At 36.7% G+C, this 17,089-nt stretch overlaps 1 protein-coding gene across 1 annotated transcript in view; it reads right to left on the reverse strand.

Annotated features, from left to right (window-relative positions):
- EIF5B (eukaryotic translation initiation factor 5B) overlaps window positions 1–17,089 on the reverse strand; it is a 91,233-nt gene that overhangs the window by 19,203 nt on the left and 54,941 nt on the right. Inside the window, exons 11-14 of the mRNA XM_073239835.1 lie at window positions 14,230–14,337; window positions 13,928–14,038; window positions 11,399–11,466; window positions 157–298 (exon numbers count right to left, since the gene is read on the reverse strand). Of these exons, the coding sequence (XP_073095936.1) occupies window positions 157–298; window positions 11,399–11,466; window positions 13,928–14,038; window positions 14,230–14,337 (429 nt within the window). The remainder of the gene's footprint in view (window positions 1–156; window positions 299–11,398; window positions 11,467–13,927; window positions 14,039–14,229; window positions 14,338–17,089) is intronic.

Genomic DNA, 17,089 nt, shown 5'->3' on the forward strand with positions numbered 1-17,089 from the left:
TGAATGGTGGCAGTTATACCTGTGTACAAATGTGTTAAAATACTCTGAACTTAGCATGAGTACATTTTCTTAAGTGAAAGTTATACTATAATACATTTTTTTTAGTTATAAAAAATCAAGTATGCTTTCACAGTTTAGTTTTTCAGGAGAGCTTACCTTATTGAGTGCAACAATGAAGGGACATTTTTTAGATTTCAAAAGGTTGATAGATTCAATTGTCTGAGGCTCCAAACCATGCATAATATCAACAACTAAAATGGCAATATCACAAAGAGAGCTTCCTCTGTTTCTCAGATTACTGTTTAAAAGAGGAAAAAGATGCACAAATAGAAATCTTAAAATTAATAATTTTACTTAAAGAAACTTAAAATATTACCTTGTTTGTAAAACCTGAACAAAAAGAACAAAATTAAGTACATGCATTAAATTCAAGTGCCATTAGCCCTTAACTTGCCAAATGCTTATCTGACAGTGAGTTGACATCAGTTGGGAATGAGTTAGTTCCAGAAGTTACTACAACATTCCTACCAATTTTAGTGACTAAGTTTTCTGCGCTAAGGAATATGGCCAAGAGGCAACAGATAAAATCCACTTCTACTGGGTTTCGCAGGAGATGGACCAGTTATGTTAGGATTTGCTCTAAGTAGAAAAGACTTCCCCATAAAAAACAAGTATACATATAAACTACTACTGAATCAATAAGGCACACTTGAGGATTGGTAATTACAAGGGACCACGATCGCAAAATACTACCCACAGATTACAGTTGACCTTTTAACAACATGAGTTTGAACTGAACAGATCCACTTTACACGTGGATGTTTTTCAATAGATATACTGGAAAATTTTTTGGAGATTTGTGGCAATTTGGAAAAACTCACAAACTGCATAGCCTAGAAATAGTAAAACAATTAAGAAAAAAGTGTATGGCATGAATGCATAAATTATATGTAGATTCTAGTCTTTAATCTTTTACTACCAGGAAATATAAACAAATTATAAAAAGTTAATATTTATCAGTATTTAATCACACAAAAAAATATACATGGCACCAACTGCAATAAAGAGAAATGTTAAGAAAAAGTACAGATGCAGTATTAAATCACAACTGCCTAAATTAACTAGAGTACAAGCTGTACTACTATAATGATTTCACAGCCACTTCCTGCTGCTACTGCAGTGAGTTCAAACGTTGAGAGCATCCATTAGAAACAGAAACACCGTGTTATACTAATCACCTTTGCATGAGCAGTTTGCCTCTCCAGTAGATTACACATTGCAATAAAAAATGAACTCGCACAATTACTGTGTACTTTTCATCTTGTTTACCATGATACTGTAAACCTTGACTAACACCACAGGACTCATACAAAGTGCCACTGGCTGCTGGAAATGCTCCCAAGGAGAGATAAGCCATGACATTACAAGAAGCTAAATTGCTTGATATGCAGTCTAGGTTGCATAGACTTGATCTGCAGCTGTGGCTGCCTGCCACTTGAAGATAAATGAGTCCAGCGTGAGAACCAATGCAAGGCAAGAAAAGGAAATTGGTGAAGCCATCACCGAAGCTACACCAGTAGGCGTGAAAACCATGCAGTTTTTTGGAATGTTTTTTCATCTTGTGTTGAAAATGCAGCTTTTATGTGGGTGCAGCATTGCTATAAGAAAGACACACCAATAGACTCACAGGATTTGAGAAAAGGTGGTCATTATATGACAACTTAAAGCAAAATGAAGGTGAAGGATCTAAAAGCTGGTGAATTTAATGCCTGCAAAGGATGGCTGGTAATTTCACAAAGAGGTTTGGCTTAAAAAATGTCAAGATAACTGGACAAGCAGTTCTGCCCACCAAGAAGCAACAGATGAGTTCCCAGATGGCATTAAGAAGATCACTGAGGAGAAAGTACCTGCCTGAACAGTTTTTCAGTGCACACGGAAGTGCCCTAATCTGGAAAAAATGCCACAAAGGACACTTACTAATAAGGAAGAGAAGTGAGCACTAGGATTTATGGCAGAAAGGGACAGGCTAACTTTACTATTTAGTGCAAATATGGGTTTAATGATCAAACCTACCCTTATCTACAAATCGCTAATCACTGAGCCTTGAAGGGAAAAGATACACCAGATGCCAGCCAAAAACCCTTTTTCTGGATGACACACTGATGCTCTGTTTCTGAAGGCAGGAAATACTTGCCAGTAAGGGACTTCCTTTTAACATTCTTTGAATAGTGGACGATATCCCTGGCCACTGAGAACCCTGGGAGTTCAACACCAATGAAATCAAAAAGGCTCATTATCCACAGTGCTCTATGGAAACGGTTGTCAATGCTAGGGAAGAGAACCCCGATAGAACATCATGAGGATCTGGAAGGATTACACTAGTGAAGATGCCTCAGCTGTTGCAGAAACAGCCATGAAAAGTCATCAACCCTGAACAATAAATTCCCACTGGAGAAAACTGTCCAGATGGTGCATGACTTCACAGGATTTTTGAGGAGCAAATCAAGGAAAACATGAAAAAGATAGTGGATGTGGCAAAAAAGGTCAGGGATGAAGGGTTAAGTTGTGGATCTTAGAGAATTTCAAAAGCAAGCAGACACCACAGCAGAGGAATGATGCAGGAGATGACCTGGGGGAGATAAATGCATCCACAACAGTGCCAGAGGATGGGCACAAAGAGGCAGAAGCAGCAACAGAAAACAAAGGGACATTAGACAATCTGGCAATGGAGTTCCAATTATGCAAGACTGCTCTGACTTCCTTACGATTGATATGGATCCTTCTGTGATACAGCACTGAAACTATAGCAAACACTGGAAATATGACTGGGACTATAAATATTTATAGAGAAATGAAAAAAGGAAAAAAATCAGATGGGGAATTTACAATGTATTTCGATAAAGCATACCTGCCTCCCTTCCTCCCCTTCTACCTCCTCCATGACCCAAGACAGTAAGATCAACAGACTACTAAGATGAAGTCCTGTATGATGACCAACTGCACTTAATGGTCAATAATCACTATGTTGTACAGTTAATGGACCTACCTGTTGTGTGTATACTTGTGAGTGTCTTGGTGTTAAATTAACCACACGACAAAAATTGTACAAGGCATTTTTGGTCATCAGAATCACCATCACCTAAGTATTCATCACATAGAACACTGGGTGCAAGACCTGTATAGAACTGAACAGCCTATTCTATCCTTACAGGCATAAGGCGAGTAACATTTAATGTAACATGAATCATGTTAGTGTTCTTTCTTTTTTTATATTAAAGTATAATTGATATACAATCTTGCCAAGGTTTCACATGAGCAACACTGTGCTTGCTATATCCACCCATATTATCAAGTCCCCCCAAAACACCCCACAGCAGTCACTGTCCATCAGTGTAATAAGATGCTGGAGTCACTACTTGTCTTCTCTGTACTATATGCCTTCCCCGTAAAAACCCTACATTACATGTGCTCATCAGGATACCCCTCAATCCCCTTCTCCCTCCCTCCACACCCATGCTCCACCACCCCTCCCCTTTGGTAACCGATAGTCCCTTCTTGGAGTCTGATGCTGCTTTGTTCTTTTAAATGAGTGAAATCATTTGGTACTTGTCTTTCTCTGCCTGGCTTATTTCACTGAGCATGATACCCTCGAGCTCCATCCATATTGTTGCAAATGGTAGGATTTGTTTACTTCTTATGGCTGAATAATATTCCATTGGGCATATACCACCTCTTCTTTATCCATTCATCTACTGATGGACACTTAGGGTACTTCCACATCTTAGTTATTGTAAATAGTGCTGCAATAAAAATAGGCATGCATGTGTCTTTCTGAATCTTGGACCTAGTTTTCTTTGGGTAAATTCTTAGGAGTGGTAGTCCTAGGTCAAATGCTATTTCTTTTAGTTTTTTTGAGGAAGCTCCATATTGCTTTCCACAATGGCTGAACTAATTTATATTCCCACCAACAGTGTAGGACGGTTCCCCTTTCTCCACTTCCTTGCCAGCATTTGTAGTTTCTTAATCTTTCAGATATTGGCCATCCTAACCAGTGTGAGGTGGTTTTGATTTGCATTTCCCTGATAATTAGCAATGTGGAACATCTTTTCATGGATCTGTTAACCATGTGAATTTCTTCTTTGGAGAAGTGTCTGTTCAGATCCTTCACCCATTTTTTAAAGGGATTATTTTATTTTTGGGTTTTGAGGCATGGAGCTTATTTGGATGATAACCCCTTATCGGATATCTCGTTTAAAAACATATTATCCCATATTGTAGGATGCCATTTTGTTCTTGGCTTTGCTTTACAGAAGCTTTTTACTTTGATGTACTCCCATATGTTCATTTTTTTTTGGTATCATTAATGTACAATTACATGAGCAACACTATGGTTATTAGACTTCCCCCATTCCAAGTCTCCACCACATACCCCAATACAGTCACTGTCCATCACCATAGTAAGATGCTATAGAATCACTACTTGTCTTTTGTGTTGTACAGCCTTCATCGTACCTCTCCCCACATTATGCGTGCTAATCTTACTGCCCCTTATTCCCCTTATCCCTCCCTTCCTACCCACCCTCCCCAGTCCCTTTCCCTTTGGTAACTGTTAGTCCATTCTCGGGTTCTGTGAGTCTGCTGCTGTTTTGTTCCTTCAGTGTTTTCTTTGTTCTTGTACTCCACAGATGAAATCATTTGATACTTGTCTTCTTCCGCCTGGCTTACTTCACTGAGCATAATACCCTCTAGCTCCATCCATGTTGTTGCAAATGGTAGGATTTGTTTTCTTATGGCTGAATAATATTCTGTTGTGTATATGTACCATATCTTCTTTATCCATTCATCTACTGATGGAGACTTAGGTTGCTTCCATTTCTTGGCTAATATACATAGTGCTGTGATAAACATAGGGGTGCATACGTTTTTTTCAAACTGGGCTCCTGCATTCTTAAGGTAAATTCCTAGGAGTGGAATTCTTGGGTCAAATGGTATTTCTATTCTGAGTTTTCTGAGGAACCTCCATACTGCTTACCACAATAGTTGAACTAATTTACATTCCCACCAGCAGTCTAGGAGGGTTCCACTTTCTCCACATTCTCGCCAATATTTGTTGTTGCTTGTCTTTTGGATGGTGGCCATCCTGACTGGTGTGAGGTGATATCTCATTGTGGTTTTAATTTGCATTTCTCTGATGATTAGAGATGTGGAACATTGTTTCATGTACCTGTTGGCCATCTGAATTTCTTCTCTGGAGAACTCTCTTCAGCTCCTCTGACCACTTTATTGAATCATTTGCTTTTTGTTTGTTGAGGTGCGTGAGCTCTTTATTTATTTTGGATATCAACCCTTTGTCAGATCTGTCATTTATGAATATATTCTCCCACACTGTAGGATACCTTTTTATTCTATTGGTGGTGTCCTTTGCTGTACAGAAGCTTTTCGGTTTGATGTAGTCCCACTTGCTCACTTTTGCTTTTGTTTCCCTTGCCCGGGGAGATATGTTCATGAAGAAGTCACTCATGTTTATGTCCAAGAGATTTTTGCCTGTTTTTCCTAAGAGTTTTATGGTTTCATGACTTACATTCAGGTCTTTGATCCATTTTGAATTTACTTTTGTGTATGGTGTTAGACAATGATCCAATTTCATTCTCTTACATGTAGCTGTCCAGTTTTGCCAACACCAGCTGTTGAAGAGGCTGTCATTTCCCCACTGTATGTCCATGGCTCCTTTAACATATTTTAATTGACCATATATGTTTGGGTTAATATCTGGACTCTCTATTCTGTTCCACTGGTCAATGGGTCTATTCTTGTGCCAGTACCAAACTGTCTTGACTATTGTGGCTTTGTAGTAGAGCTTAAAGTTGGGCAGTGAGATCCCCCCTGCTTTATTCTTCCTGCTCAGGATTGCTTTGGCTATTCGGGGTCTTTTGTGGTTCCATATGAATTTTAGAACTATTTGTTCCAGTTTGTTGAACAATGCTGTTGGTATTTTGATAGGGATTGCATTGATTCTGTAGATTGCTTTAGGCAGTATGGCCATTTTGACAATATTAATTCTTGCTACCAAGAGCATGGGATGAATTTCCATTTGTTAGTGTTCTCTTTAATTTCCCTTAAGAGTGTCCTGTAGTTTTAGGGTATAGGTCTTTCACATCCTTGGTTAGGTTTATTCCTAGGTATTTTATTCTTTTTGATGCAATTGTGAATGGGATTGTTTTCCTGATTTCTCTTTCTGCTAGTTCATCATTAGTGTATAGGAAAGCAACAGATTTTCTGTGTATTAATTTTGTATCCTGCAACGTCGCTGAATTCTGATATTAGTTCTAATTGTTTTAGAGTGGAGTCTTTGTGGTTTTTTATGTACAATATCATGTCATCTGCAAACAGTGACAATTTGACTTCTTTCTTACCAATCTGGATGCCTTTTATTTCTTTGTTTTGTCTGATTGCTGTGGCTAGGATCTCCAGTGCAATGTTGAATAAAAGTGGGAAGAGTGGGCATCCCTGTTTTGTTCCTGATGTTAGGTGAAAAGCTTTCAGCTTCTCAGTGTTAAGTATGATGTTGGCTGTGGGTCTGTCATATATGGTCTTTATTATGTTGAGGTACTTGCCCTCTATGCCCAGTTTGTTGAGAGTTTTTATCATGAATGGATGTTGAATTTTGTTGAATGCATTTTCAGCATCTATGGAGATGATCATGTGATTTTTTTCCTTCTTTTTGGTGATGTGGTGGATAATGTTGATGGATTTCGAATGCTGCAGCATGATCCCACTTGATCATGGTGTATGATCCTCTTGATGTATTTTTAAATTCAGTTTGCTAATTATTTTGTTGAATATTTTTGCATCTATGTTTTCATGAGGTATATTGATCTGTAATTTTCTTTTCTTGTAGGGTCTTTGCCTGGTTTTGGTATTAGAGTGATGCTGCCTTCATAGAATGAGTGTGGAAGTATTCCCTCCTCTTCTATTTATTGGAAAATTTTAAGGAGAATGGATATTATGTCTTCTATATATGTCTGATAAAATTCAGTGGTGAATCCATCTGGCCTGTGGGTTTTGTTTCTTGGGTAGTTTTTTGATTAGATTCGATTTCATTGCTGGTAATTGGTCTGTTTAGATTTTGTTTTTCTTCCTTGGTCAGTCTTGGAAGACTGTATTTTTCTAGAAAACTGTTCATATTTTCTATGTTATCCAGCTTTTTAGCATATAGAGTTCCACAGTATTCTCTAATAATTCTTTGTATTTCTAATAATTCATAGTATCCTCTAATATTCTTTGTATTTGTCCATTGTGACTTTTTCCTTTCTCACTTCTCATTCTGTTTATGTATGTACATTCTCTTTTTCTCTTAATAAGTCTGGCTAGGGGTTAATCTATTTTGTTTATTTTCTCAAAGAACCAGCTCTTGGTTTCATTGATTTCTTCTATTGTTTTATTCTTCTCAATTTTATTTATTTCTTCTCTGATCTTTATTATTTCCCTCCTTCTGCTGACTTTGGGCCTCATTTGTTCTTCTTGTTGAGTTTCAATAACTGTGACTTTAGACTATTCATTTGGGATTGTCCTTCCTTCTTTAAATAGGCCTGGATTGCTATATACTTCCTCTTAGAACTGCCTTTGCTGCAACCCACAGAAGTTGGGGCATTGTACTGCTGTTTTCATTTGTCCCATATATTGCTTGATCTCTGTTTTAATTTGGTCATTGATCCATTGATTATTTAGGAGCATGTTGTTAAGCCTCCATGTGTTTGTGAGCCTTTTTGTTTTCTTTGTACAATTTATTTCTAGTTTTACACACCTTTGTGATCTGAGAAGTTGGCCAGTAAAATTTCAATCTTTCTTAATTTACTGAGGTTCTTTTTGTGGCCTAGTATTTCGTCTATTCTGGAAAATGTTCCATGTTCACTTGAGAAGAATGTGTATCCTGCTGCTTTTGGGTGGAGAGTTCTGTAGAAGTCTGTTAGATCCATCTGTTCTAGTGTGTTGTTCAGTGCCTCTGTGTCCTTACTTATTTTCTCTCTGGTTGACCTGCCCTTTAGAGTGAGTGGTGTGTTAAAGTCTCCTAAAATGAATGCATTGCATTCTATTTCCTCCTTTAATTCTGTTAGTATTTGTTGCACATATGCTGGTGCTCCTGTGTTGGGTGCATATATATTTATAATGGTTATGTCCTCTTGTTGGTCTGACCCCTTTATCATTATGTAATGTCCTTTTTTATCTCTTATTACTTTGTTTTGAAGTCTATTTTCTCTGATACAAGTACTGCAACACCTGCTTTTTTCTCCCTATTGTTTGCATGAAGTATCTTTTTCCATCCCTTCTCTTTTAGTCTGTGCATGTCTTTGGGTTTGAAGAGAGTCTCCTGTAAGCAACATATAGATGGGTCTTGCTTTATTATCCATTCTGTTACTCTGTGTCTTTTGATTGGTGCATTCAGTCCATTTATATTTAAGGTGATTATCAATAGATATGTACTTATTGCCATTGCCGGTTTTGGATTCGTGGTTACCAAAGGTTCAAGGGTATTCTTTACTATCTAATCATCTAAGTTTATCTCACTTATTAAGCTATTATAAACAGTCTGATGATTCTTTATTTCTCTCCCTTTTTATTCTTCCTCCTCCATTCTTTATATGTTAAGTGTTTTGTTCTGTACTCTTTTGTGTTTCCCTTGACTGCTTTTGTGAATAGCTGATTTTACTTTTTGCCTTTAGTTAGTATTTGGTTTGTCTGCTTTCTTTGGTGTGAATTTATTTTCTCTGGTGACATCTATTTAGCGTTAGGAGTACTTCCATCCAGAGCAGTCCCTTTAAAATACCTTGTAGAGGTGGTTTGTGAGGGCAAATTCCCTCCAGTTTTGCTTATCTGGAAATTGTTTAATCCCTCCTTCAAATTTAAATGATAATCTTGCTGGATACAGTATTCTTGGTTCAAGGCCCTTCTGTTTCATTGCATTAAACATATCATGGCATTCTTTTCTGTCCTGTAAGGTTTCTGTTGAGAAGTCTGATGGGTTTTCCTTTGTAGGTGATCTTTTTTCTCTCTCTGGCTGCTTTTAATACTCTTTCCTTGTCTTTCCTCTTTGCCATTTTAATTATTATATGTCTTGGTGTTTTCTTCCTAAGGTCCCTTGTGTTAGGAGATCTGTGCACTTCTTTGGCCTGAAAGACTATTTCCTTCCCCATATTGGGGAAGTTTTCAGCAATTATTTCCTCAAAGAGACTTTCTATTCCTCTTTCTCTCCCCTTCTTCTTCTGGTACCCCTAAGATGTGAATATTGTTCCATTTGGATGGGTCACACAGTTCTCTTAATATTGTTTCATTCCTAGAGATCCCTTTTTCTCTCTGTGCCTCAGCTTCTTTGTATTCCTGTTCTCTAATTTCCATTTCATTTACCATCTGTTCTAACTCTTCTAATCTGCTTTTAAATCCCATCATTGTATGTTTCATTTCAGATACTGTATTTTTCATAGTTTTTCTTGAAGTCCTCCCTGAGATCTTGTATATTTTTCTATAGCTCTGTATGTTTCTGATATTTATTTTGACATCTTTGTCAATGAGATTGGTGATTTTAGTTTCACTTAGCCCTCTTTCTGGTGTTTGAGGGATGTGGGTTTATACAAGATTCTTTTGCCATCTCTTAATTTTAATGATTACCATTGAATAATTAATTTGTGTAGGCTGCACACTCTAGTGCAGAGAAGCTCTACTCTCTGGAATTGCCCAGCACCTGGAGCGATGGCGGGGGTCACAGGCAGGGGTCACAGGTGAGAGATGCCTGCCTAGAAGAACTCTTTCCTGCTTCCGGGCTGCAGTGCCTGCCTCCAGTGCCCGGGCCAGTGGGTTGAGTGTCCATAGAGGAGCCTCTATGCTATGCCCCTGTAGCTGATGTAGCAGGGGTCACACTCCAGCTGGCCTGGTGTGACGCCAGGGGCAAGTTTTGTGAACCAATGCTGACTGGAAGGAATGAGTGTCAGGCTGAGTATTGATTGCAGTGTCAGGCCCTGGCGCTGCATCGCCAGCCAGGGGGAAGGAGTGCCTGAAGCTCCTGAATGTTCACAATCTGCTTGGCTGAGTGTGCCAGGATGATTTTGTCTGCCTGTCCTTTCTCTGAGCAGCAAGCTTCATGTAATCCTTACCCTGTTAGAAGCCCTCTCGCTGTTGGGAAGTCTCTCAAAGTGCCTTTCTTTCATCCTGGATTGGCCAGTTGTGGGTACCTGTTCTCCACAAGCAGCTGGAATCTCAGTCTGTCCAAGTATTCTGCCTGTCTTTGCTTTCCAACCCCTATAATCTCCAGAGCACCATGTAATGTGGGTTCGTGCTCCTGCAGTAGATCTCTAGGGGTCGGTGTTTATCAGTGCTGGACTTCTACTCCCTCCCCGTTCCATTTATCTTCCTCCCACCAGCTAGCTGGGGTCAGGGGAAGGTCTTGGGTCTAGCCAGATCACAGCTTTGCTACTTTATCCTTTTCCATGAGTTCTGTTTTCCCCAGATGTAGGCCATCTGTTGAAGTATTCTTTCCAGTTGCTCTTTCAGGATTAGTTGTATTTGCTGCATTTTCATTTATATGTGGTTTTGGAAGGTTTCTGCCTCACTTGTTATGTCACCATCTTTTACTGCCTCCCCATTAGTTTTCTTATTGTTTCATAACTGTTTTCAAAGAATTGTATTACCATACAGTGTGCCATTCACTCTCACTGATGAAACTGCTTTTCAGCCTATCAATGCAGGTGTTTTATTTTTTTAAGTAACACTGTTTCCAGTACTGTCTTATGACTGTAACACTATATGCTGAAATATTTTTCTAGCCATTCATTCATCAGTGTGTAGGCTAGGCTACAGCAAACCAATCATACTGATTACACTGGACTACCAGAAGGCAATCATACTTCCGCCTCTCCATTAGCAGGGCATGAATCGTCATGCCTGTAAATAAATATGTATTTTGACATTATCTTTTAATCTTTGATGTGTAACGCTAGTAATACATATAACATCTACAGTGCTTTGTATCATATGAGACAATATTGATGTAGCAAACAGATGATGTAAACAATATAAATAAATGCAGTTCTGCAAATGTATTTTCTCTTCCTCATGATTTTCTTAGTATTTTCTATCATCTAGCTTATTTTATTGGAAAAATACAGTATAGAATACATACAACATACAAAATATGTTAATCAACTGCTTATATTATCAGGCTTCAGGTCAACAGTAGGCTACTGGTTAAGTTTCTGGAGAGTCAAAAACCAAATTCTGACTATATAGGAGGTATTCACACCTAACATTATTCACAGGGCAACTGTAATGATTGACCAAACATTCTCAGTTTTAGACTTAATGGTTTCAAGCAGATTGTGGAATAACAAGAGACTCAAAATGCACTTACCTGAAAGACTCATGCCCTGGAGTATCAATAATCAACATGCCAGGAATCCTCACATTCTCTCTATCAAACTAGAAAAGGTAGGAAAAGTGGGAAGCTTAAGAAAGCCAAAATCATTCAAGTTCCTTTACAAAACAATTACTCTGCCAATGGTAACTTAAAAATACCATTTCCTTTTCTAAAACAGACTGTTTTAAAATAGTCTATGAAGTAAGTTAATGAGGAAGTATAAGCATTAACATTTTCATTATCAACAGTTTTACAAAAAAAATCTGAAATGAGAAAATATTCCCTTTGGTAATGTTTTATAAAACTATGATATAGTCTAAACTGAGCATAGTAGTAGTAGTAAGTAACCAATGACATCAGTCATCTGAGAGTGATTATCTATAAAAAGCTAACATACAAGAAGAGTTTCTCTGTATTTGGAAAATTTATCTGGTCCAATTTTAGAGCGATTCTAAACTCTGAAAAATATCCCAAGGATATTTTAAAGAAAACTTACCATATCAGCCTAAAGCTTAACTCAAATAACACCACAACATTTGATTTTCTGAACAAAAGCACATTAATGAATGGAAACAACATTACAACAGCCCTGATAAGAACATTCTCTTTTAACCTCAAGGGTAACTAATTTTTACTAACCAACAAATCTCATAAACACACACAAAATTTTGTTTACTTCGCTTATCTGTATTTTTTGTCAATCTTAGATGATTTTTCAAACTCTTATCTCCTGCTTTGACATAGATCAATCCAAATGTAAAACATTTCAAATTTGCATTCTGGTGGTCTTGACAACATTCCCTAAGCACTGTAATTATTTCCATTTAAGTGTTAGCAATACAAACAATGTAATTACAACTGTCATATAAAGGTTACCCTGAGAACTTTAAAACAGGCCTAATAAAAATCATGTTCTGCAATAACACCAGATTTCAGGTCTGGCAACTGATGGAATAAGCTGTTATAAACTCCCCAGTGGCTAACACATAGAAATAGCAAATAAAATAAAACCAAAGTAAATTTTAAGTCACAAATTTAAAATTTCAAGAGAACTATCCTAAAATGAAGATTTTAAACTACATATTGAACTGCAACACCACATAACTAGAAAATTAACCCACAAGAAGCAATCCCAAGTTGAAAAAAGACCACATTAAAAGGTTGAAAAGCAGCTTGTGATCAAATTTGAAAGGCAATACTTTATGTGAGAAGAAACTGAAGTACCAATTTGGATACTTAAGGAAAGAAACTGTGAACCAAGGATTTTATACGTAGCCACCTGACTTTCCAGGATGAAGGCCACAAAGAACTCTTCAATAGTAAAAAATCTCAACGAATGTTATTCCCATTATTCTTAGGAGTCCACCAGAAAACAAGGCTTATTAAACACAATTGAAAACAAAACAAAACAAAAACTGGAGAGAGAAAGATCACAGATCCTTTCTATATAAAGTACTAGGTTTAAGCAAGGAATAAAAGGGAACACTAGAATGTAATAATATATGCTCTGTATTTCAGCAATCATCTTATTTCTCAATTCACCTGTTACATGACAATGGCACTCCAGAATTACTTACAAGGCTCAGTTCCAGGCTTTGTCATGGCATGTTTAAGATAAGCCTGGAACATCCTGCTATACATGCAACCAAAGACTAGTGAGACTACCAGAACTGTATCAAAGGAGCCAACCAACAGGCAAAGATGGGACTGTGTCAGCACAGCAATGAAATGGGTTAAAACACTGTAAATATGCTTAAATCCATGAGTTTATACTAATACAGAATCAAATTGGTCACTCTTTATTTTAAAAGCTGGTTAGAAACAAAAGGTTCAAGTGTCTACTGTGCCTTTCCTGAGTAACCAGACAAAAAATTAGACAGCTGCTCTATAGAGTAACCCAATAAATAAAGATGGATGGGCTTGGAATATCAACATTTTACAACCTCTCACACACTGAAAGGTAGAGAGTACTTCAAAGTTACTCCTGGGTGGAAGAAGAGGGGTTTTAACTGGAAAGGGACATACAGGGCTTCTGAGGTAACTGGCCATCTCTTAACATGGGTGACAAAAAGGGTGTCTACATTATAATGATTAAGCTTTACATTAACCTTATGTGATTTTCTTTATTGTGTTATATTTAACATAAACTATCTCCAAAGTAGAGAAAATAAAGGAGATAAAATATAATCAATCTGATAGAAGGAAAAAGGAAGTGGGGAAGGAAACAGAATTTTTTGAACACTGAGATCTACATTGGAGGGGCATGATACTATTCTAACTTCAGAATAGTGATTGGCTCTTGGAGCAAGAGGGGCCGACATGAAATATGAGGGTTCCTACAACATCTAATGTTTTATTTCTTAAAAAGGATCTGAAACAAAATAAGGCAGAGTGGCACATATGTTAATTACAAATAGTGAGAATATAGGTCTGTTATACTCAGCCCTTTTTTCCCCTAAGTCGGAAAAAATTTATGCCTTAGTTTTGTTAGAGATTAAAACACACAAAATACAGTATACTTACATTTTTAATCATCTTAGTCTGTTCATTAATAGCTTCAAGGGGAACATTGGTGGCCCCAATTTGCTGTGTGATACCACCTGCTTCACCATCTTGCACATGTGTGTGACGGAGCTGAGATAAGACAGCAGGTTCAGATATGTGTTTCAAAATATAAAAAGAAGCAAAAGTACTGAGAAAGTAGTAACTTATTTACTGTAAACAGAACTGCCTATATGTGCTACGGTGTCTATTTAGGATTTTTTAAAATAAACTTTAGTTTACTTAAAAGGTTGTATCAACATGTAAGAGTTATTTTTTCTTACTTTATCTAGAATTTTTGTCTTCCCTGTATCCACATGTCCAAGTACACAAATAACAGGGGCCCGTAGCTTTTCCATATTTACATTTTTACTATGTTCAAGTCGTCGTTTCTAGGAGTGAAAAATAATAATCACAAAATTAAGTATTATTTCAAACCATCACTATCATTATTTTACTTTATATTATTTTGCCTTGGCAAGAGAATGCCACAGTCTTCATCCACATTCTTTGTTGATTTAATGACATGTAACTGCATTTTACAATGTGAACTTTACAATCTAATTCCCATCACAGTACCTGTGTACAAGTGTACAAAGACAAATACATTTAGAATAGATTTCAAAGTAGCATTGTTAAATATGAATAAAATGGTGTAAAGGTTTGGCTCCAACTTTCTGAGTACTTTTGTACATGGCAAATTTAGTGGAATATGATGAATAGAAGGAACTGACCTATTTGTCATACTTATGTACAAGTACAACCTCTAACATATGTGGAGGGTTATATAAAATCAGGTGTACTCTTGCATTCAAACTATTTCATCAGAACGTAAGAACTATAAAGAAAAAAAGATTTAAAGCAACTTATTTCAAAGCTTTACCCAGTGTACAAATGCTATAAAACCTTCCAACAGAGGGTTTATTTAAAGCCTCAGCACAAAAGATCCAACAACATTTTCTACCTTCTCAAGGTATCACTAACCATGAGATAGCTTGTCCTTGAACCACAGTGTTTTTCTATCTCATTTACCTAAACACTTCAGCTTTCTGAGAACCAAACCACATGCCAGCAATTCTCTGAAATGACATTTCAAGTAGAGATGTCATTCAAATGAGATAAAACTTTCATCAAAACTCTGAAGTAATGTCATCTACCACTTTTGTAAGAACTCTTTACTTTTATTTCTACCACTAGACAATGGATCTTTCTGTAGAAATTGGAATGAAAAAATTACTTTAGAATGTCAAAAGTGAAATGCAAGTATCTACTAACAAAAAATAAGTACACCATGGCTTCACAGTATGTACAACTCAAACAAGAACATCATGACCTTAGTGAGGATTTGATATGGTTGAAAACTGCCTTTCTCTCCCACACTTGGTGAACTGTTCAAGTTTTCCTGAGGGCAATGTAGGCCATACAGACTTTAACTCAAAAATTCTACCCCTAAGTATCTGTCTAAAAAGAATTCATATCTAAGAAGCAATAACAGGACAAGTATATAAAGATGGACATGTACAACAATGTTTGTTTACTGCCATATTGTTTATAATAGAAGAATTACTAACCAGTTAATCTTCTTTAGTGGGGGATTTCTTAATGACTGTTTTCTAAAACCCAGGTATAATACCCTACTGGTTCTTTAATCTTGAACTTCCAGCCTTAAGACTGGTCAGAAAATAAATTTCTGTTGTTTCAGCCACTTAGCCTGTGATATTTTGTTATTGGCAGCTGAGGTCAACTAATACCAAGTTAAATTAGGATCCTTCTGTAAAACAGAACACAACATACAGCTGTTGAAGGTACTGAGGCAGGACTTCTTGAATGATGGAATGAGGGGCTCAGCAAATCCTCTCCCCAAAAACAAAAGGTAAAACTGGACAGAATAGTCAAAACAACCACTTAAAAAACTGACCAAAGGCATATAACAAATTGAGAAACATTTAATTCAGATTTACACTATATTCTTTGAAATGCTCACTTGTCAACAAAAAATTAAAAGACATACAAAGAATCAGGAAAATATGACCTATAACATAGTAAGAAAAACACAGTCAACAGAAACTGTATGAGAGTCTCATATACTCAACTTAGCAGACAAAGACTTGAAAGCAGACATAACAAACGTTCAAAAAACAAAAGGGAACTATGTTTAAAGAAATGAAGTGTGACGACTGATCAAAAGAGGATATCAAAACACATCATAATAAAAAACACATGGAAATTCTGAAGCTTAAAAAGTTCAATTACAAATTTAAAAATTCACTAGAGGGGCTCAACAGTAGATACAAACTGGTAGGAGAATCACAAGGAGAACTTAAAGACAGATTAATAGATTATACAATCTGAAAGAAAATGGAAAGAATGAAGAAAAATGCACAGTCCATCCAGGAAGTCTATGGGACACCTTCAAGTGCACCAATGTTCATACACTAGGGGTCCCAGAAGGACAGGGGACACAGAAATAGGCAGAAAGAGCATTTGAAGAAATAATGCAGAAAACTTCAACATTTAACAAAAAAATATTAATCTACACATCTAAACAGCTCAATGAACTTCAAGTGGGATGAATACAAAGGTATCCACACCAAGACACATCATAGTTAAATTTTTAAAAGCCAAGATCAAAAAGAAAATCTTGACAGTAAGAGAAAAATCGCTCATTATGTATAAAGGAACCCAAATACAATTAACAGCTTAATTTTCATCAGAAACAATGGAGGCCAGAGGGCAATGGGATAACATATTTAAAGGGCTAACAAGGAAAAAAAAAACCTGCCAACAAGAATTATGAATGCAGGAATACTATCCTTGAACATGAAAGTGAAATACAACAATTCCCAGATTTACAAAGACTGAAAATTCACTGCTAAGATGATCAGCATGATGAGAAATAAAGTTCACCAGGCTGAAGTGAAGATGGGCAGAAAACCACTCAAAGCCACATCAAGAAAAAAGAAGCAAAGTCATAAAGCACATACAGAAATAGAAATGTTTTTTCTATTTTTCCTAATTTAGAAAATAATATCACAAACCAATAATTCCAAAATTGCATGGTTGAGCTTGTAATATATAAAGATGTAAGAAATATTACAAAGTACACAAAGGCAAGGTGAGGGAGAGACTTATACTGTAGCAAAG

Source organism: Manis javanica, chromosome 1 (genome assembly GCF_040802235.1).
Source record: "Manis javanica isolate MJ-LG chromosome 1, MJ_LKY, whole genome shotgun sequence".
Classification (NCBI taxonomy): Eukaryota; Metazoa; Chordata; class Mammalia; order Pholidota; family Manidae; genus Manis; species Manis javanica.